General features: G+C 38.4%; 1 protein-coding gene across 5 annotated transcripts in view; it reads left to right on the top strand.

Moving 5' to 3' along the window:
- Positions 1-23,260, top strand: part of kif14 (kinesin family member 14) — a 124,862-nt gene that overhangs the window by 27,832 nt on the left and 73,770 nt on the right. For all 5 annotated transcript variants that reach the window (XM_063063901.1, XM_063063902.1, XM_063063899.1 and 2 more), the window contains exons 5-15: positions 657-755; positions 1,704-1,756; positions 4,316-4,346; positions 4,490-4,597; positions 5,569-5,685; positions 11,808-11,926; positions 12,218-12,390; positions 13,427-13,574; positions 18,458-18,521; positions 19,183-19,367; positions 20,677-20,779. In XM_063063901.1, coding sequence (XP_062919971.1) covers positions 657-755; positions 1,704-1,756; positions 4,316-4,346; positions 4,490-4,597; positions 5,569-5,685; positions 11,808-11,926; positions 12,218-12,390; positions 13,427-13,574; positions 18,458-18,521; positions 19,183-19,367; positions 20,677-20,779 — 1,200 coding nt within the window. The remainder of the gene's footprint in view (positions 1-656; positions 756-1,703; positions 1,757-4,315; positions 4,347-4,489; positions 4,598-5,568; positions 5,686-11,807; positions 11,927-12,217; positions 12,391-13,426; positions 13,575-18,457; positions 18,522-19,182; positions 19,368-20,676; positions 20,780-23,260) is intronic.

Raw genomic sequence — 23,260 nt, 5'->3', positions numbered from 1 at the left:
GTTCATCGGCCATTTCTTTGTCCCCTATTACTACCTCACCAGCATCATTTTCCAGTGGTCCAATTTCAATTCTCACTTCCCTCTTACTACTTTATATAACAGAAAAAAAATTTCTGGTATCCTGCTTTATATTATTGGCTAGTCTGCCCTCATATTTCTTCTTTACCCTTATTGTTTTTTTAGTTGCTTTTTGTTGGATTTTAAAGACTTCCCACTCACTTTTGCTGCCTTATGTATGCTCTTTCCTTGGCCTTTATGCAGTCCTTAACTTCCTCTGTCAGCCACAGTTGCCTACCCCTGTCATTTGAGAACCTCTTCCTCTGTGGGACATATCTTTCCTACACCTATTAAAATAGGTTTACATTTTAATTTTATAATCATTACTACTGATGCCAACTAAAATAGAATTCCCCAGATACAGTGGATTTGAACAGGTTTTTCTCAATAATTAGTCCAGGCATCTGATTACTGGCCAAGAGATGTAACCACTATATAATCCCGCTGTCCTGCCTTACTGGCAAAATCAGTTAACATGAGCTGTTTGTGTGTCTAAGTAGATTCTGGAAATACCTTTTATTATATTAAGTTTGGGAATTGTGTTATAGAGGGTGGAAATTGAAAGCTATCCTGCTAACTATATATTTTTTATTTCAAAGGTTGCATACTGCATTGAAATGAGCTACTTTGAAGTCTACAATGAGAAAATTCATGATTTGTTAGTTGGTGGAAGTGGAAAAGCAGAAATAAAGCAATCTGTAAGTCTGAAGACAACAGTTCGGTTAGCAAAAGCTCATTCCTGATCAAATTATTTTGTATTTAAAAAACTGTTTACAGCAGTTTAATTTTTAAATACAAAATAATTTGATCAAGAATGAGCTTTAGTTTGCTTTTGCTCCCTTGCTGTTTTGATTTTTTAAAAAAATATACATTATTCCTTAGCTCAACAGCAACAAGGGTGAGCCTATGTTTTACTGTTGAAGTAAACTGAATGTCTTGCATGTTCAATCTTTTTATTGTCTCTTTTAACCATTATGCTTTCCATAAATTGGGAAATGAAGATGGAGAAAAACAATTGTGCTGATTGAGATTAAACTAGGAAGCATTTACACAATGATGGAGGTAAAAATTTGGAACCCATTTGCAAACAGTAGTCAGTTGAAATAGTTTTGATTCCTGTTAATTGAAGTTATTGCAAGGATGTGGGACAAATGCATTGTATTAACCATGATGACTTTAAATAGTTTCATAGGTTAGAGGGATATATCTTCTTTTGTTCCAAAATAGCCACTGATAAACAAGATGAGACATTTAAAAAATTCCTCAAAGTTTTGATTTTGGTCATTTCAGCTAGTGAAACTCGTGAAACAGCATGAAACAATGCCTGTTGGATCGATCTCTTCACGCCAACCCAATGGATCACAAAGCTAGCTGCTGTTCTTTAGCCAACACGCTGCCTGAGATTGGCTCACTTAATGGAAATTATTGATTAAATTTGGAATCCATCTGGTCTGCGTGGTTCATTGGATTAGATAAATCTGCTGAGATTTTAGAAAATTGTTTCCTATTAACATCAGTAAAGATGGGATCTAATTGATTTCCCTGTAGAACTTGACTTCATTTGAAGAGTTAAAAGTGAGATTAGTGCTTTAGATTGTGCTGTAATATGTTTTTGTTATTTTGTTAAATCTTTTTGTTTTATGCAGCTGCGAGTGAGGGAACATCCAGTCTTTGGACCTTATGTGGCCAATCTCTCTTCGTAAGTCCATTGATGATACTGAAGGGATTGTATATTGCATTCAAAGATACTTAGTCAAGCATGGTAATGGTAACAAGTTAGGAAAATAAAGCTTTTAAAAATCTGCAATGATAATTAAGAATTTGTCAGCAGGGGATAGAGTGAAAAATCATCCTGAAATCTTAGAATCAGAGACTGTTTAAAGAGACCCTTCAGTCCAGTGAATCTACGCCAGCTATAAAACACCTATTTACACTCATCCTACATTGATCCTGATTTTTATTCTTTCCACATTTCCATTGACTCCCTCCAGATTCTACCACTCACTAGGGCCAATTGATCTACCAGCCTTAACATCTTGGGGACATTAGAGGAAAACTTCGAAGTGAAACAGGGAGAATGCACAAACTCCACAGAGACAGCATCCAAACTCAAGATTGGACCTTGGTCACAGGAGTTATGAGGAAGCATCTCCACTAGCTGTACCACTGGTGTCAGCTCTTTCCTTTCCTTTGAAAAGATTTTTTATCACATCGATTTTGTATTGTGCACTGGTATTGCTCATCAAAGATATTTCCTTCATCCTTTCCATTCTTTCATTATTGAGTCTTTTATTGTGTAAAGCATTTAACTGTTTACCACTGCCAACAGTATATCCCATTGTTGCTCATAGTTTAAAAGTTAATGGACTGTGATGGATCTGCTTGCAAATATACCTTAATTTAACATTTGCCAAGCCTAGGGTGCACTGCAGTGTTTCGCTCAGCAAAGTACCAACCACAGCATTTCTCTCCTGCCCAACTGGACTCTGTAGACTTCTACATATTTCCAAGAACTCTAGCTCAGAATTCTGTCTGTTGAACCAACCCATGTTAACCTAATACAAGTGTGACAAACCCATAGAAATCATTCAGGGAAAGAGGATTTTAATTTGCTTTAATTAATAATTTCAACAATTTCAATAATTAATAATTGTGTATTTAACTTATTATTTTAAAAATTTTTGGTGAGTGTATAATTGCATAACTGCAAGCATTCAATTTAAGTAGTACATTTGACATGCAGATGCCTGGCATTATGCTGTCAATGTTGTTTATCTTTTGTTAAGGCAGTGGCTCACATGTAGAGAGAAGTTAAATGATGCCCTGTGTGTTGCGCTGATGTGATTGGATTTGGGCTCTAATAGAAGACCATATCCTGGGCTCAAGCACTTGTCAAAATCTGGGTTGTGCAAGATCTAGTCCAGGTTTCTTGGTTAAAGGATTTTTCTCTCCCTCCATGTGCTCGCAAGCTTTTGAGTTGAATCTTGTGGCCACAAATGCTTTTCAGATTTTGGACAAACGTTTGCTTAACACCAATTGTCTCCAAAGAATAAGTGGAATACAGATGAGGAAAAAGGCTAGATCTGTCTTTCTAATGAAGTAATTCATTTGTAGAGTTAAAGAATTATTGCAGCACACAGACAGAAGCCATTGAGCTCATGCTGCGACTGCACTAGTAATCCAGTTGGTTATATTCCCCAGCTCTTTCCCCTTTGTATTAAGTCCCGCATTTTCTCCTCTCTTTGCAATAGATCAGATTCTGTTTTGTTTTGAAAGCTGCAATTGAGACTGCTTCCACCTTTTTCAGTGGATCCCAGATTATGCCAACTTGCTGCTCAGAATTTATTTTAGCTTCATTCAGCCCTGTTTCTTAGATAGGCTGAAGCATTTGCTGCCACATTAAGCCAGAAGTTCCAAATGGGTGATCCATCCTGACATGGTTTTGAGTTCTCCAACACTGCAGAAGAAGATCTTCAGCTAATTTGCCTCGCACCATAAGACATGCAGAAATAGTGGATAACAATACAAAACTAGAAGCAGGAATAGAACATTTTGCAACTTGTGCCAGCTCTGCCATTCAGTAAGATCAGGGCTAATCTTCACCAATCCTTCATTGCTAGGAGTAAATTCTCAAAGCTCTCTATCTAAAAGGACCATGCAGTGTTTCAAGAAAGAGGCTCCCATCAATTACTCAAGGGATGGGAAATAAATTCCAAAAAATCTTTCTGATTTTTTAATAAAATAGTTGCAGTTGATTTATGTCATAACTTTGAATACTTCTGTCATAACATTTCTTAAAGATAATAATCCCAGCTTCTCCATTTACCCATGCAACAGTGCCCAGAAAAATGTTATTGAATCATATTTCTATTCAGCTGAGGTTCTCATGTCCTTTCTATAATGTGGTGGCTAGAACTGGATGCATGCCTAATTGCATTGGAGCCCCTCTTTTAGAGAGAATTGAATTGAGTAAACATTTAATATTCTCTAAATCTAAGGCATGAATAACTCAGGTAGATCAGGAATTTTTTTTCCTTAGGAAGAACTAAACTGTGTCCTTTAGACTGTAAAATTGGTGTGCTTATCCATAATAACATAGGAAAAGGAATTCTTATTTTCCTTCACTTATTTAAATTTGCCAACTCATGCTTGTTTTACCATTGCTTGGAAATGAGATTCCAACATTTTGATTTAATTTCCTGAAGGGGACATGTTTTACACTAATGTCAACATTTAACATGCAGTATTTTTTCCCTAGGAATGTTGTTACCTCTTACGCAGATGTTCATGTGAGTATTGTATCTGTTATTCCAGGTCTAAAGAAAACGGTCCTCATCTGTATTGCATGAAAGATTGTGTTTTCCTAATTTGTTCTGACTTGTAACAACCAGTTATTGAAGGTGCCTTATATTTTAAAATCTTTCTTTATTAGGGATGGCTAGAATTGGGGAACAAACAAAGGGCCACTGCAGCCACAGGCATGAATGAAAAGAGTTCCAGGTCTCACTCAGTCTTCACACTCATCATGACACAGACCAAGGTACATTGTCAGTTCATTTAGATTTATCCAATATAACCGCATTTTTAAGAAGACTTTTCCAATTATATTTAAGTTATATTTTCATTATTTTTGTAATTGGGTTCACCAGTTTTAGTCTACTTCATGAGTTTAAGGATGTGGGCCAGGGCCAAGGCCAGGGCAGGATTGATAATAACTGTATCCTACTGATCAAAAAGAATGCCTGATGCTGTAGTAGAGTGACCATTGAATTATCTGAAAATAAACAAGACAATAACTAATGGTCCTAGAATTATAATAGATCTTGACTACTAATTGGCACTTTTTGTGTTATATAATCTGAATACTATTTCCCCAGGTATGTTATTTCATGTGTTAATATTTGTGGTTTCCATTTTGGAAAAAAGTTATCAAATATTAATGCTTAACCAAATTTGGAAGAAATGGTTTCAGTACAGGTTTAAATGTTATCCAGGTATAAATGGAGGAGCACAGAGGATCAAAACTTATAAAGTCTTCATTTAGTAATAAATCATAACTTGAAGGGCAAATTTTCCATTTTTTAAATTGTCCAGAATGTGAGTAATTTATCTATTTTTTTGGTGTTCATGAACTGCAGCATTAGAATATGATTCTTTTTATTTGTTTAGATATGCGCTGTCCATTCTTGCTCCTAGGTGCCGTATCATTCTGAAGCACTCCGGCATACTTCTTGTAAGATGCTTCAAACCTTTGTACATATCCTAATGATTAATTAACATTGACAAAATGAAATGAAATGTATTTTATCTACAGCTGATAACAGGTATTCTTCAGATGTGCAAGTTCAACTAGGACAGATGCATCACAATGAGTAATAAATGGCAAGAATCTGATATCTATGTGTAAATATGAAAGGCCAGTGAACATAATTTCAAAATGAGTGTTTGTAATAAAAAAACTATTCTACCTATTTATGTATTTTTCAAGTTTTATTTTTTTTCTTCCTGCAGACTGAATTTGTAGATGGGCAGGAACACGAGCATTGTGTAACAAGCAGAGTAAACTTGGTGGATCTTGCAGGAAGTGAACGTTGTTTTACATCTCAGACTAGTGGCGATAGGCTTAAGGTAAACATTTTCTTGTTCTGTTTTCTATAACTGTGGTAAGGTTGTTGCTTGCCTGAACAATTCCCTGTTACCACCATCATTTCTTATAAATTCTGCTCCTACTGTTCTTTCTATTCAGGAGTAACGTTTGTCAGAACTTAAAGCTGTGTCTAGAATTACATTGCTGACACTGGTAATTTGACTCAACCACCCCAAGAGGTGTTAATCACATGGCTACTTTCCCAAATGCCATTCCATCGAATATCCTTTAAATATCTTTGTTTCAAGATGATCTTATCTAACCTGCAAAATCAACCTGTCCTTTGCTTTAGTCACTAATTTTGTCTAGGGTGTCAGCCCAGGTTTTATGATGGCCACCTTGCCTTGGAATCTGAAGTTGCTGGTGCTATTCCCTTTCCTGAGTCAGGAATACCGTAAATTCCGGTGTATAAGCCGAGAATTTGGCCCTAAATTTTGGTCCTAAAATTAGGGAGTCGGCTTATACAGAGGGTGCCAACTTTGGAAAAACGAATACACGGAAGACAGGTTGTATTTATTGGCTGTTTTTGAGTCAAATTCGTTCCATTGTTGATGCACAAATTCTTTGAATGGTTTGTTTAAACTCACATCTAGTGGCTGGATCATGGACATCAAACCACTGGGGATGACTGCAATGTCCGTATTTTCAGCTTTCAATGCTGCTTTTGTCTCTGTTGTAGCGTGGATGTAATCACCGGAGAGACAGAGTCACTGGTAGATACAAAGCAGCTTCTTTATTCAACACAACAAGGTACAGCAGGCATCTTATGGACGGAGACGCTTTCCGCAGAAAGGTCTGTTAGCTCAATGTGGGCTTGATATTTATATGCTAAACACAAAGGCAATCGCTACCTAAAAAGTTATAGACAATGCTTCCTATTGAAGCTACATACAAAATATTACACCATCCTTTCCTTCTGACGCCAGCATGTTTGGGTTGGTATCCACAGCCTTTAGGAATGTAAGTTAAGTCTACGATGCGTTTATTTGGCATTTCCCGTGCTAACATAGGAGACAATTGATATTTATAATGTATAGATAATACCTTCTTCGAAACTACAGCATCAGGTCAAACTATGGCAAGCATCTGCTATTCACACCTTTTTAGGAAGCGCATTGTCAAACAGTTAAAATAGAAGTCTGGTGTCCAAAGTCATTTAAGTGTTAACAAATCATCTACCCAAAAAACTCACTCTATCAGTCTTACCTGACAAGTGCACTTTGAACATGTCCCAGACAAGTAGCGACTTTTCCTTCCCGAAACCTTCTGGACGTTGACGCCACACCTCTTTAACCCACTTCAAGCAACCCGCTTCGTCCATCTAGCAACTTTTTGTAGGTAAACAACAACACCCTGCGGGAGTTTTCTGAGCAATCTTTGTTTTTTGCCTCAACACAAGATCACGTCTATTCATAAATTGGGTGCACCAACTTCGCGTAGCTTTGAAATTTTCGCTGACCTCACGGTGTTTTTCATCCCATTTCAACGCTTGAACTCGAATCATTTCTCTGGTAATAATGTATCCAGAGGATTGCTCGTGATTCACCCACTCTAAAACTTTCTTGTTTTCTCGCGGTTTGCACATTTCGTCTTTGGCATTTCCCTCAGCATGTCCTCTGCCTTTCTCCACTCTCTCACTTGTTTCTCGTTTACACTGAACTTCTTAGCAGCTGCAGAATTATTCGTTCCTTTAGCAAAATCAACAACCTTCAGCCTGAAGCCAGCATCATATAACCATATAACAATTACAGCATGGAAACAGGCCATCTCGGCCCTTCTAGTCCGTGCCGAGCTCTTACTCTCACCTAGTCCCACCGACCTGCACTCAGCCCATAACCCTCCATTCCTTTCCTGTCCATATAGCTATCCAATTTAACTTTAATCGACAACATCGTACCTGCCTCAACCACTTCTGCTGGAAGCTCATTCCACACAGCTACCACTCTGAGTAAAGAAGATCCCCCTCATGTTACCCCTACACTTTTGTCCTTTAACTCTGAAGTCATGTCCTCTTGTTTGAATTTTCCCCACTCTCAATGGAAAAAGCCTATCTATGTCAACTCTATCAATCTCCCTCATAATTTTAAACACCTCTATCAAGTCCCCCCTCAACCTTCTACGCTCCAAAGAATAAAGACCTAACTTGTTCAACCTTTCTCTGTAACTTAGGAGATGAAACCTAGGCAACATTTTAGTAAACCTCCTCTGTACTCTCTCAATTTTATTGACACCTTTCCTATAATTCGGTGACCAGAACTGTACACAATACTCCAAATTTGGCTGTACTAATGCCTTATACAATTTCAACATTACATCCCAACTCCTATACTCATTGCTGTGATTAATAAAGGCCAACATACCAAAAGCTTTCTTCACCACCCTATCCACATGAGATTCCACCTTCAGGGAACTATGCACCATTATTCCTAGATTCCTCTGTTCTACAGCATTCTTCAATGCCCTACCATTTACCATGTATGTCCTATTTTGATTAGTCCTACCAAAATGTAGCACCTCACATTTTTCAGCATTAAACTCCATCTGCCATCTTCCAGCCATCATATCGCATTTGTTTTAATCTTTTGTACATGGTGGTCGCAAATTCAATACTGAGTACACGTACTGATCCCACCACCCTGTGTTATGTTTTAGCGAGATTACGATGGGCGCTAAATGGTTTCATGGGGATTACGTTCCAGAGGATTCTTTACCATTGGAGACCTAATCCAAAATTTCTCTCCCTGATTTATTTATTAAGAATTCGCTTATAATGCTCTACAATGTGTAGGCCTGTTTTCTTAGCAGGTATTGGTTCACAAAATATCCAGGTTCCGGATTCAGCAAAGCTGAGTACTGACATGTGAGATCTTGTGATCTTTTCTGGCTAAATCAAAAATCTCTACAGAAGGGGGTCGGCTTATACAAAGGTAACATGAAAAACTCACTCCTTTAATCTTGAAAATGGGGGGTCGGTTTATACTCTGGGTTGGCTTATACATCGGAATATACGGTACAAATGTCTAGGCTGGCATTTTGAAACAGTGCTGAGAGAATGCTTAATGGAGTGAGTATATTTTGTTGAGGTATTAAACCATGACCCTTTCTACTCACTTGGGACATGAAACATTGTATGACATGATTTAAATAAAAGTTGCATATTATTGTTGTTGACCATTATTTCTAAAATCTTTTCTTGCCATTATGCTATTGTGGAATCTGATTGGCAGGCAAGTCATACACATATTTCTTATGATAGAATGGTGTCCGCACTTTTTATTGCAAAGAATCCAGAGATCATTTTTGGATAACCTGAAGTCTTGAAAAGTGCAATATAATACCAATGTTTTTTCTTTAGTATTCCACAGCCTTATACCTAAAATAACATATTCCTCTGCTATTTGTCTTAAGCCTCTTTCATTTAACATTATTTGTTCATCACCATTCAGTTTTTGAACATTGCACTGTTCAAATTGCCTTTTGAAGATTACTCATGCCTTTCAATACTCTCTGTTTGCAATGTGACTTGGATTGAAATCTGTGGGTATAAACACATGGCAACATGTCTATTTTGTTTGATTGTTGCCTGTCTGTAACATTTGCTAGTTTTTATTCTATTTGGAGCATTCCTTTTAAGTTGTATTTTTCCCAAAATATCTGCCCCCTCCTAACCAAGAATTGCCACTTGGCCTCTTGTTGTCCTAATTGAGAATTGTATTGGCTATCCTTCAGTGTCACTTCAGTGACTTCTGAGAATGACACTTTTCTGAAAGCATTTGTGTTACATGAGTTCCAACGGTTCTTAAAAGTTCACTTTCTAGAAGGCAATGACGGCTAGGTAAAAATGCCTGTGTTACCTATAACTCAATTAATTTTTGTCTTTGCTGGAAACAGTTTTGATGGGAGAACATGGATTGATTTGATCCAAATCATTTTTCTCAATGATTTGAATGGGTGCTTTGAAATCTAGGGAGAGTGTTATTCTGTGAAAGAATGCCAAGATTGGTTCACTTTTGTCGGTGTATTTGTAGGACTTTTAGAGACAACGTTGGTGGTATCTTGACAATGCTTTCGGATGCTTGCTGTGGATAGTCTCTATCTCAGAAATTTACAGGAAAGCAGAGATCATGAACCATTCCAGGTTTGAAGTCTCAATCTACAAACACTTTTTCTCCAAAAACCAAAGGCTGTGTTGATGAATTGAATATGAAGCTTTTATTTTGAGGTGACTGTTGGAAGTGTCCACAGTGTACTGTTACTCATTGTGGATCTTGCTGGTCACAGGATGTTGTTGTGGAGTGAAACAGAGTGGACCTTTCTTTTGCACGTGCTGACTGCAAGGCCATTTTTTTGTGTATTCCAGAGAATGAGTCGGTGATGATTTGAAGCTTCACATCTGAACATGTGGATATACAGCCATTGTCTTTGTACTGCACCACTGACAGAAATGCGGTGGTCTTATTCCGGACATGAAAAGATATATATTAAGCTCTTTCTCATGTCGTTTAGATTAACTTGGCTTCAGAGACAAAATTATGATTAACGAGATGGAGAAAAGTACCGAACAATTTTGTAGGGAGGTAAACTTGATAAAGGTGCTGCAAATTCTTTCTTGATTAGTGTCGTCTAAAGCTTTTGTGAGGTCAAAAAAGCCATGTCTGGTAGTTGATGCAGCTCCTTGTATTCCTCTTTGAGTTCATATCTGCTCGGCCATTTGATGGGCAGAGTCCACATTACCAAAGAGAGGTAGCTATTTTCCTGCCGAGAAAGGAAGTTGAAAAAGACCCCAGTAATAACTCTCTCTGTGGCATGCATGTTTTTGCTTCAGTCAAATTGTCTCCTTTCTCAAATGCTGGCAGTAATTGCTGGTTCTGAATTACCATGATTTGTACCTTTTTCAGATGGAGGAAACAAAGTTGTACATCTGTGACTGAAGTTCTTTTCCAAATTTTAGATCTTCAGCTCCAAAGTTCTTATTGATTATTTTTGTTTGTACAGTATGTGGACTTTTCAAGTTGTTGGTCAGGGTGAATAAGATGATTTGCTGTGGAATAGTGACAGTGTGTTCATGTCAGAGGCAGAGTCAGAGTTGATGCTGTTTTTCTGCATATTCCTTCCAGTGAATGTTGAGGGGCTGTTTGTTCTTTATATACTCATCTTTGTTTTTGGTTCTCAGTTGGTAGGATCCTTGGATCCTTTTTAGTGCTTGTTGTGGAAGCTTTTTGATTTGCTGATCCTCCTGCCTCATCTGTTTCTTTTTGATTGTTTTCCTGTTGGATGTCAGTCTTCAGGTACCAATAGAAGTGTTTCTTTTCAGAAACAACATGATAGAGCTTGTAATCTTGGAACCTTGGATTTTTGGTTAATTGATTCCTACTTCTCATGGTAAATCTTGTAAAACTAGTTCTAATGTTTACTAATGGAAAGGTCAAGAATCCGTACACAGATCTAATTATGGTGGACTCAGCAATCCAGGCCCTTTGGATACTTTGCCACTTCTTGTTTATGAGTCATCAGGCTATCTGTGAGTTGCTGTTTTGAAAGAGCTATGCTGATGGGGGTCCTTGAGACATTTCAGTGCTGATTTTCTTGTGGCAATCTTGCTATTACCTTGGTTGTTTGAGTCCATGCTGATGGAGATAACTGAACAAGTATGTTGTGGTCTTTCCAATAGCTATCTGTACTGTCATAGCACTGGTGATGCAATTCCCCTGTGGTCTCTCACCTGGATCAGCTGTATTGCCACAAAGTATTGAATTTGTCTTTCTTGTGAAATGTTCTCCTATTTCTTTAATTTCGCTAGATCTGATCCACTTATTCATACATATATTCTCTTTCTCCCACCTTCCCAAGTTGAGGCAGGTACAATAGGTACATGAATAACAAAGGTGTAGGAGATCAAACATGGGTGAGTAAGATCTGCTTGGATGGCCATTTGTTTGGCTTGGATCAGTTGTGGTGAGGGGCCTATTTTTTTTTGCTATAGGTCTCTGGCATGATGACCCCTGCCAGAGGGAAAAGTGCAATTTTCTGATGCTTTGCATCTGACACTTAGACCATTTAGCCCTTCAGTGTGAAAAAAACAAAAATCTCATCTTTATTACAGGAGGGTGTGAGCATAAATAAGTCTCTCTTCACACTGGGAAAGGTTATTTCAGCACTTTCGGAACACTTTCAGTCTAAGAAGAAAGTTTTTATCCCTTATCGGGAATCTGTTCTAACATGGTGAGTATAAATCATAGTATATTACTGACAATGAATATTGAAGGCATTTTTGTGGCCCATAGCATTTAATTTTTTGGTTTTATTGATATGATTTTAATCTTGGAAATTTTTTTTTGTAAAAGGGTGAATTCTTTGTTTAAAATGGTGAAATGAAGATGCATTATAAACTAGCATTGAAGTGATTATTGAAGATTGTGCATGGCAATATTTTACCATTCTCTGTAGCTAGTATTTTCTATATGTGTTTTCATTTGGAATACTAGTTTTCTTTATGACCTTAATATGCTGCAGGTTACTGAAGGACAGTCTTGGTGGCAATTCAAAAACAGCTATGATAGCTACTATCAGCCCTTCTGCCTCTAATGTGGAGGAAACTCTAAGTACACTTAGATATGCCAAGCAAGCTCGTCAAATTATCAATGTTGCAAAAGTGAACGAGGACTCAAGTGCAAAATTAATTAGAGGTTAGCTGATGTTTCTTATTCAAATGAACTTGTACAGTATGTGCTTTGCTTTCCAATCTATTAATGTTTAACTTTTTAAAATTGATATGAGCTTGTTATTAAAAATGCAGTTCAAAATCTTTGAAAAATTAACTTAGTAACTTTGGCAACAAACAATCTGCTGGAGCAACTCAGGATCAAACAACATCCATAGGAGGAAAGGAATTATTCATGTTTCTGGTCGAAACCCTGTATTATGACCAATAATTTTTAATTTAATTCTAGCCCATTCTCAAATATAAAACTTAGGAGGAGGGTGAATGCACTGTAACTTCATTTTTATATACAACTTTAAGTCATTGGCCATTAGAATTTAACACTATAAATTCTCTTCCCGAGCTTGTGTTGGAGTTTAAAATATACACTGCTTTTCAGTTTTGTAGCTAATGTGTGTGTACTTGGGAGCTGTGTATTACGCTTGATGCCACTTGCTAATCACAATAATAGAACATGGAAAAATACAGCACAGTTCAGCTCCTTTGGCCCTCAATTTTGTGTAACCCTACTATATGATCAATCGGACCAAGGACAGTAAGGTTGTTTAAGCCTGAATGCTACTCTGTGGAATTTAACATTTGCATGTTTTGTTTAACCTACAATATGGAAAGGAGAGAAGATAGGTAACTTCAATCTGAAATAAAAATTGATTGTGAAAATTGTTTGCAGCAATTGAAATTGGCTTTGAACCCACTTTTTAAACAGTGCAGTTTCACAAGCTTGCAGTTTGATGAGAGCTTTACTTGATATGAAGGGAAACAGTCAACTCCTCAACTGTCCAGCAAGTGGAGCTGTGTGTTTGTTTTTGTTTGTATCATTTTGTTCGATATGTCATGATTTACTTCACGAAAGTTTAAGTGAAATTTATTATTGTATTTATTCCTACTTAAACATTAAAACTTATTTTGTTTTTGTTATATTTGTTGTAATTTGACAAATAAGCAAGATAAGTTGTTGAAACTGATTCAAACTTCTTTCCTTTAATTTCTTGCTGAACCAGAGCTGAAATTAGAGATTGAAAAGTTGAAAGCTGCTCAGATGAGTAGCCAAGGAATTCAGTCTGAGAAATATAAATCATCCCAACGAGAAATTGAGGCCTTAAAATTGAAGCTTCATCAACAGGAGAGAGAAATTGCAGAGGCACATAGGTAAGGTGATGAATTTGAAGCGCAAGAGAGATAAATGATGAGAGAGAATTTGAGTTTGAAGAAATAACAAGCAGCATAGACAAAGGAGAATCGGTTGCTGTTATTGTCCCTTGGATTTTCAAAAGGCCTTTGACAGGGTGCCGCACATGAGGCTTCTTAACAGGCTACGAGTCCATGGTATTACAGGAAAGATTCTAGCAAGGATAAAGCAGTTACTGATTGGCAAGAGGCAAAGAGTGGGAATAAAAGGAGCCTTTTCTGGCTGGCTGCGGGGCCTAGTAATGGTCCATCGGGGTCTGTGTTGGAACCAATTCTTTTTACAGTATATATCAATGATTTGGATGATGGAATTGATGTCTTTGTTGAAAAGTTTGGAGATGATATGAAGATAGGTGGCGGGGCAGGTGGTATTGAGGAAGTAGAGAGGCTACAGAAAGCTGTATACAGATTAGGAGAATGGGCAAAGAAATGGCAGATGGAATACAATTTTAGGAAGTGTATGATTTAGTGGCCATTACAGAAACCTGGTTGCAAGGTGGAGACGACTGGGAATTAAATATCCAAGGGTATCAGGTAATACGGAAAGATAGGCAGGAAGGCAGAGGAGGTGGAGTGGCGCTCTTGATTAGGGATGAGATCAGGGCGATTGTGAGAGACGATATAAGATCTACGGAGCAGAGTTTTGAGTCCATCTGGGTAGAGATTAAGAATAGTAAAGGGAAAAAATCACTGGTGGGTGCTGTCTATAGGCTACCTAATAAAAATATTGTAGTGGCAGAGGTGATTAACAAAGAAATAACTGAGGCTTGTAAGAACGGAACGGCAGTTGTCATGGGGGATTTTAACTTCCACATAGATTGGGTGAACCAGGTTGGTCAGGGAAGTCTTGAGGAGGACTTCATAGAATGCATCCGTGATGGCTTTCTTGAGCAGCATGTTAGTGAACATACAAGGGAAAGTACTATCTTAGATCTAGTCCTGTGCAATGAGACAGGTAAGATTAACGATCTTGTAGTCGGGGATCCTCTTGGAAAGAGTGATCATAGTATGATTGAATCTTGCATTCAGATGGAGGATGAAATAGTTGGGTCTAAAACTAGTGTATTATGCTTGAACAGGGGAGACTACAACAGGATGAGTAGGGAGTTGGCTAATGTAGATTGGGAGCACAGGCTATTTGGTAGGACAGTTGAGGAACAATGGAATACTTTCAAAGAAATTTTTCACAGTGCTCAACAGAAGTATATTCCAGTCAAAGCAGTAAGTGTGGGGAGAACCAGCCTTGGATAACTGAGGAAATAAAAGATAGTATCAAATTAAAAGCTTGTGTGTACAAAGTCATAAAGAGTAGTGGGAGACTGGAGGATTGGGAAAGCTTTAAAAAGCAACAGAGAACAACTAAACAAGAAATAAGGAAAGGGAAGATAGAGTATGAAAGTAAATTAGCACAAAATATAAAAACAGCAAATATATAAAGCAGAAGAGGGTGGCTAAAGTCAACATAGATCCCTTGGAAGACGATAAGGGGAAATTAATATTGGGTGATAAGGAAATGGCTGAGGCATTGAATGACTATTTTGGGTCGGTCTTCACGGTGGAGGACATGTCTAATATGCCAAAGAAGGATGTTATGGACGAAATGGGAGGTGAGGACCTTGATAAAATCCACTGTCACTAAAGAGATAGTGATGAGCAAACTGGTGGGCCTGAAGGTAGATAAGTCCCCTGGTCCTGATGGGATGCATCCCAGGGTGTTGAAGGAATTGGCAGAGGTTATAGTAGACGAGTTGGTAATCATTTATCAAAACTCTCTAGACTTTGGACAGGTCCTGGCAGATTGGAAGACAGCAAATGTCACACCACTTTTTAAAAAAGGATGTAGGCAAAAGATGGGCAACTATAGGCCAGCTAGCTTAACATCTGTAGTCGGGAAAATGCTTGAAGCTGTCATTAAGGAAGAGACCACACCTGGAGTACTGTGTGCAGTTTTGGTCTCCAAATTTGAGGAAGGACATTCTTGCTATTGAGGGACTGCAGTGTAGGTTCACAAGGTTAATTCCTGGGATGGCGGGACTGTCATATGTTGAAAGATTGGAGCGACTAGGCTTGTATACTGTGGAATTTAGAAGGCTGAGAGGGGATCTTATTGAAACATATAAGATTATTAAGGGATTGGACACGCTGGAGGCAGGAAGCATGTTCCCGCTGATGGGTGAGTCCAGAACCAGAGGCCACAGTTTAAGAATAAGGGGTAGGCCATTTAGAACGGAGTTGAGGAAAAACTCTTTCACCCAGAGAATGCTCTGCCCCAGAAAGCTGTGGAGGCCAAGTCTCTGGATGCTTTCAAGAAAGAGATGGATAGAGCTCTTAAAGATAGCGGAATCAAAAGTTATGGGGATAAGGCAGGAACTGGATACTGATTGTGGATGATCAGCCATGATCACAGTGAATGGTGGTGCTGGCTTGAAGGGCCGAATGGCCTACCCCTCCACCTATTGTCTATTGTCTAAATAACGAAACATTTAGAAAGGAGTGGTTCCATTAGACAGATGCAGCATGGATTCAGAAAGGGCAGGTCCTGTTTGACAAACTAACTGGAGTTCTTTGAGGACATAATGAATGCAGTGGATAGAGGGGAACAGGTGGATGTTGTATACTTGGATTTCCAGAAGACGTTCGATAAGGTGCTGCACAAGAGACTTATAAATAAGATACGGATGCACGGAGTCGGAGGAAGTGTATTGGCATGGATAGTGGATTGGTTAACCGATAGAAGGCAGAGAGTTGGAATAAATGGGTGTTTCTCCAGTTGGCAGTCTGTGGTGAGTGGGGTGCCGCAGGGGTTGGTGCTGGGCCCGCATCTGTTTACCATTTACTTTGATGATTTGGAAGAGGGGACTGAGTGTAGTGTAGCAAAATTTGCTTTTGACACTAAACTGAGTGGAAAAGCAAATTGTGCAGAGGATGTGGAGAGTCTGCAGAGGGATATAGATAGGTTGAGTGAGTGAGTCAAGGTCTGGTAGGTGGAATACAACATTGGTAAATGGGAGATCATCCACTTTGGAAGGAATAATAGAAGAGCTGATTATTATTTAAATGGTGAAGGATTGCAGCATGCTGTTGTGCAGAGGGACTTGGGAGTGCTTGTGCATGAATCACAAAAAGTTAGCTTGCAGGTACAACAGGTTATTAAGAAGGCAAACAGAATGTTGGCCTTCATTGCTAGAGGGCTTGAATTCAAGAGCAGGGAGGTCATGCTGCAACTATACAGGGTACTGGTGAGGCCGCACCCGGAGTACTGTGTGCACTTCTGGTCTCCATACTTGAGGAAGGATATACTGGCTTTGGAGGCAGTGTAGAGGAACTTCACCAGGTTGATTCCACAGATGAAGGGGTTAACTTATGAGGAGAGATTGAGTTGCCTGGGACTATACTCTCTCGAGTTCAGAAGAATGAGAGGGGATCTTGTAGAAACGTACCAAATTTTGAAAGGGATAGATAAGATAGAAGTAGGAAAGTTGTTTCCATTGGTAGGTGAGACTAGAACTAGGGGACATTGCCTCAAGATTCAGGGGAGAAGAGTTAGGACGGAGATGAGGAGAAACTGTTTTTCTCAGAGAGTGGTGAATCTGTGGAATTCTCTGCCCAGGGAGGCACTTAAGGCTTCCTCACTAAATATATTTAAGAAACAGTTAGATAGGTTTTTTTACACAGTAAGGGAATTAAGGGTTAAGGGGAAAAGGCAGGTAGATGGAGCTGAGTTTACAGACAGATCAGCCGTGATTTTATTGAATGGCGGAGCAGGCTTGATGGGCCGGATGGCCTACTCCTGCTCCTATTTCTGGTGAGGCCTCACTTGGAGTATTGTGCACAGGTTTGAGCCCCTTATCGGAGAAGGTTTAAAGGAGATTCACGTAAATGATTTCAGGATTGAATGAATTGTCATATGAAGAGCTTTTGATGGCTCTGGGCCTGTATTCACTGGAATTCCAAAGAATGAGGGGTGATCTCATTGAAAACTATTGAATGGTGAAAAGCCTTGATAGAGTGTATGTGGAGAGGATGTTTCCTATGGCGGGAGAGTTTTAAGACCAGAGGACAAAACTTCAGGATAAAGGGACGTCCTTTTAGAACGGAGATGAGGAGGATGACTTGTATGACTTTAGCCACAGAGTGGTAAATCTGTTAAATTCTTTACCACAGGCAGCTGTGAAGGCCAAGTCTGAATGTATATTTAAGGCAGAGTTTGATAGATTCTTGATTGGTCAGGACATGAAGGGATACAGGGAGAATGCAGGATACTGGGCTGAGAGGAAAATTGGATCAACTATGATAAAATGGCAAAGCAGACTCAATGGGCCGAATGGCCTAATATTGCCCCTATGTCTTATGGTCTTAATCTTGCTAAAGTCCACTCACTATTGGTGCATTTGGACATTTAATCTGAAAACCTTGTTACCCATCCCATTTCCCCCCCCCCATTATTTTAATGTATCCCTTCATTTTGGCTTGCTTAATACAGTATTTATTGTATTATAGACTGTAATGCATTGCCTTCTCTCATGCTATCTCTGATTTGCAGAGTTTAAGCAATCTAGCTCTTCTACTTCATTCTTCATTGCACTTTGTGTTTATTACCTGACTCTCGGTTCTATCTTCTCTCAATTTTTTGCCCTTTTTCAATCATTTAGCCACTGCTTTAATAAACTTTATAATTCTCTCTATTGTATGACTATATCTGGGGTCAGGTGAACTGAATGCTTTTTTTCATGTAATCATGGGAAGGGAGTGATGACATAAGCCATGTTACATTATTGACACTTCTGTGACAAATGTACCACAGCTTTATTGTAGTCAAATGATATTCATTGTGCCACTTTTAGGAAATGGAGGGAAAAATTGGACCAAGCAGAGGAGAGAAAGCTGGAAGAAGCGAGAGAACTGCAGGCTAGCTTTTTTTCATTCTTTCACTTTCATTTTAATATTATAGGATAATAATTAAATATTTCGTGCTGAAAGAAAAAAATGGTCAGTTTCGTTCTGGACACACAAAACCAGAAGCCACAATACAGTGCGATTTATTTTTTTTCCCAACAAAGCAACTAATAAATCTACTTAAATTGTCACTGCGCACAAAATTTTGCCTTTTTCTGATGCGCTCAGAATTAGTGATGCTCTTGTAGTTTTATGGGAGGCACTCTGTGCACTTTAGCAATATTACTGAATAGCTGCCCAGTCAGCGAGTTTAGGGTTTTGGTCTGTCACGTTACTGGAGAATATTAGCAGAAGTACCAAATGAAATGACCCCTCAAGTTCTATAAACATTGCAGGCATTGCTGCCTTTGCTGTAGATTTGTCTGGGATTAGTTACTGAATCTTAAAACTTACTTCAGATCTGCATCTTTGTAATAATGTTCCATAGTTGAAGGCATAGTTTTCAAAAATCTTTCAAATATTTTGGCTAATTATGAGTTGTTGATAAGGAAATACATATTTTTGAAATTATCAGAGAAAAATGAATTTCTTAAAAACTTTGCTATACATATAATGATCATATTGATCATAGAGGAAGAATATTTTACTTGCTAACAGTAAGCTGTTTCTGCAGAAAGCGGGAATCACTTTTAAAGTGGATAACAGTTTGCCAAACCTGGTCAATTTGAATGAAGATCCACAGATTTCTGAGATGCTCTTGTATATGATAAAAGAAGGTCAGACAAGAGTGGGAAAACAACAGCCATACTCCAAGCACGACATTCAGCTGTCAGGGGCACTCATTGCTGATGATCATTGGTGAGATTCAGAATTTTGAACTTGCTGTGTGCTAAATATAAACAGAATTATGGCATATTTTTCTGATTAAAATTTTCCTTTTGGTTTGGGAATTAAATTTAGTTGAAGGTAAAATTTGAATTTTATGGATCACATCCCTGTGGAACATGTTAAATGTCTAGGCATTTTGATTGCAGCACCTCATAAAACAGCATTTCCTAGGCAAACATTAAATTGAATGCAAGTGAAAAGATCTCACATTTAAACACTGTATCTCTTAATTGTTTCATAATAAAGTTGTAACATAGTATTATAGAAGGATATAGATCAGATGAAAAGTCGGGTGGAGTACTGGTAGAATTAAACTCGGTAAGTGCCAGGACTAGTGCAGCACAGGAAAGGACCTTTAGGCCCACAAAATCATACTGAACTAATTAAGCTAATGACAGCTAATTCCCTTCTGCCGACATATGGTTCGTATTTCTCCACTCTGCATATTCATGTGCTTATGTAAGAGCTTCTTTATTATATCAGCTGCCGCCACCACACCTCCATTCGTGTAGAAGGGCAAAAGAGTTGGCATGGACATAGTACACTTCAATAAGTGCTGTACAACTTAACACACCAAAGATGACTAGTTAGCTCATTAACTCTGCTAACAGTAGTCCAATCAGGTAAAAAAATTAACCCTGCTGAGTTCCTACAGCATTTCCAGCATCTGCAGAATCTCTTGTGTTTTAAAAAAATCTTTCTCCACACTTTGCTTGCTGTGAGTGAATCTCCAAAACTAATAGAGGCATGTAATGTTTAATACCTTGCTAAAGGTGGTAGATTTTATCTTGGTAAACACGAGGAATTCTGCAGATGCTGGAAATTCAAGCAACACACATCAAAGTTGCTGGTGAATGCAGCAGGCCAGGCAGCATCTCTAGGAAGATGTACAGTTGACATTTCGGGCCGGGACCCTTCGTCAGAATTTTATCTTGGGTTTAAATAAACAACAGTGCTTTCTTTAAAGTTGACACTGAAGTGGCAACCTTTATTTACTTAAAACTGTACTGTTTTTAGACCCACCTGATGTAGGTTGACACTGAATGATTTTTCTGGGAAGGCTGGATTGTTTTTTTAATTCCAGAAGGATCTGAAGTGGCTTTTATTCTTTCCTTTAAAAGAAAAACAAAATCCCCTTGAATGCACATTATGAATGTGAGAGTGAAATTATGCTGAATTAGAACCTTAATATATTTTTAAGTATCAATTTGTTTTTCTAAAAGTATTCAGATGTATAATCCTTTCATTAAAATAATCCATGCATTGTTTTCACTTGCAGTGTGATACAAAGCTTAAAAGGTACAGTTAGCATTGCACCAATAGGCGATGCAAATACATATGTCAATGGACATCTTATAAAGCAATCAACTGTGCTGCATCATGTAAGTAACTTCTAATGCAGGATGCATTAGCTGAACAACCTTTCTCTGTATTCTTTATCAAATTGATTTAAAGTTAATGCTATTTTTCTTGAGATCCGTCATAGATTTATTTTGCCCTTAACCTTAGACCCTAAGATAGTGGTCGCCAACCAGTCGATCGCGATCGACTGGTCGATCTTTGAGACTTTCCCAGTAGATCCCGAAAAAAAAAAGAAGAAAAATAAATACACAAATACATTATGCCTGACAAACCTTTTGATGCAAAAGCAAATTTTACCCCTAGAGCGCATATGTGAGTCGTTTTTAACTCACTCTTAGTTGCTTTCCCTGGTTATTGTGTTTCTCTTTTTCCACTGCTCAGTGTCGTGAGTCACGTGTGCTGACATCATGTGACTATTGCTGCTGTCTGTCAAATTTCCATGGAGCGTAGGAGAGCTTTGTTTATCTTAAACATAAATGAACAAACGGGCAAACTGTCCGATGGCGTGTGGGTAAAAATGACTCACTTATGCATTCATGACTTAAACAAAATTTGATCAACTTTAATCAGTTTTGACTCTATTATACTGCTATTTATATTACGTCAGTTATGCAAAAGTTTGATCAGTTGTACTGCTCTTTGTTTCATTCGAATTTTTTGCCTTTGATAGCGTGAATTCATGTTTAGTATTTGGATAATGTGCTAGTAATTAGCATTAATTTTAGTTTTTACTGAAAAGTTAGTGCCTCTCTCTCTCTTGATGTAGCTGTTGTATTTTTTTCAGCGTAGCTTGTGCTGCATCAAAGTGACCAATTAGATTAGATAAGAGTACAGACTGTTGCAAACATCAATATACGCCACTCGCTGGTGATATCCTGCAAGGTAGCTAGCTTTCATTGAGGAGGCTTCACGAAAGAAGGCGAAAGCATACAAATTTCATCCAGAATGGGAAGAAGAATTTCTATTTACCTTGGTGAAAGACAAGTGTGTATGTATGTTGTGCCACCAAACACAAGCACTGACTAAAGGAGGGAATCTGGAGCGGCACCACAACACCAACCACCAGAAATTTAAAGGCACCTACCCCCAAAGAGCGCAATCTGTGCCAAGAAAGTTGAGGAGCTGAAATCGGGGTTGAAGGCCCAGCAATCATTTTTCACAAAACATGCTGCTCAAAATAAGGCTGCTATTGAAGCATCATTTCGTGTAAGTCACCTTTTGGCTAAACACAAGAAGCCTTTTACAGATGGTGATTTATTCAAGGAAGCAATGGCCATTACTGCAGAGACCGTTTTTAATGACTTTAAAAACAAAAACGACATCAAAACTGCAATACGTAATGTACCGCTTGGCCCTGTAACAATGTCAAGGAGGGTGGAGTCACTGTCAAAGGACATGAATTGACAAGTGTTATAGGGCTTGTCACTCTGTGAATATTTTTCACTACAGTTCGATGAATCCCTGTATGTAATGCAAACAGCTCAGCTTGTTGTATTTGTCAGAATGGCTTTCCAGGATTTTACAACAGAGGAGGACTTCCTCACTCTTTTGCACTTAGAGGAGAGAATGAGAGGTGAAGATATTTACAATGAGTTTAAAAAAATGTCCATGAAAATGACATCCTCATTCATAAACTGGTGGCAATTACTACTGATGGGGCACCAGCAATGCATGGTGTGCGCTTTGGTTTTATAGCACTGTGCTGTAATGACCCTGATTTTCCTAACTTCCTGAATTATCACTGTGTGATTCATCAGCAGGTCTTGGCTGGGAAGGTCGTGGACTTTTCTCATGTAATGACACTGGTGGTCAAACTGATAAACTTTATTCGAGCAAAACCGCCTCAGCACCACTTATTCAAGGTGTTATTGGATGAGTTCAATGCTGCTTATGGAGACATACTTCTTCATACTGATGCTCTGTGGTTGAGTCACAGCAAAGTGCTGCAATGATTTGTTGACTTGCTGCCTGAGATAAAGACTTTTCTGTCGACAAGAAACGAGGAGCACGAGGAACTATCAGATGATGCGTGGCTACTGGATTTAGGGTTTCTGACAGACCTAACGGCTAAATTAAACGCACTTAACAATGAACTCATGGGAAAAGACCAACACCTCACCCACATGATAAGTGCAGTAAATGCGTTTAAGGCCAAGCTCAGTATTTGGATTTCAAATTTAAAGAACGGGAGGCTGACACACTTTCCCAACTTAGAGAAAATGTTACAGGCCATCAAGGAAAAAAATGCTTTTCGCCCTGAGCTGTACTGTGCTTACCTAGACGAACTGGCAATAGAGTTTGATTGGCATTTTGGGGTGTTAAACATCATGAAAGATATTGCTGCATTTACTTCAAACCCATTTCTGCCAATCGATATAGAACAGATAGCAGCCAAATTCCAGCAAGTATTTGGTGTGCCAAGTGATATTGAAATGGAAATACTGTAATTGATTTGCAAAATGACGTTGAGCTTAAAGCAAGATCAAGGGACGGTGACTTTT

This window comes from Mobula hypostoma, chromosome 12 (genome assembly GCF_963921235.1).
Source record: "Mobula hypostoma chromosome 12, sMobHyp1.1, whole genome shotgun sequence".
Classification (NCBI taxonomy): domain Eukaryota; kingdom Metazoa; phylum Chordata; class Chondrichthyes; order Myliobatiformes; family Myliobatidae; genus Mobula; species Mobula hypostoma.
Note: the sequence above shows the minus strand (reverse complement) of the source record. Positions and strands in the feature narration are given on the sequence as shown.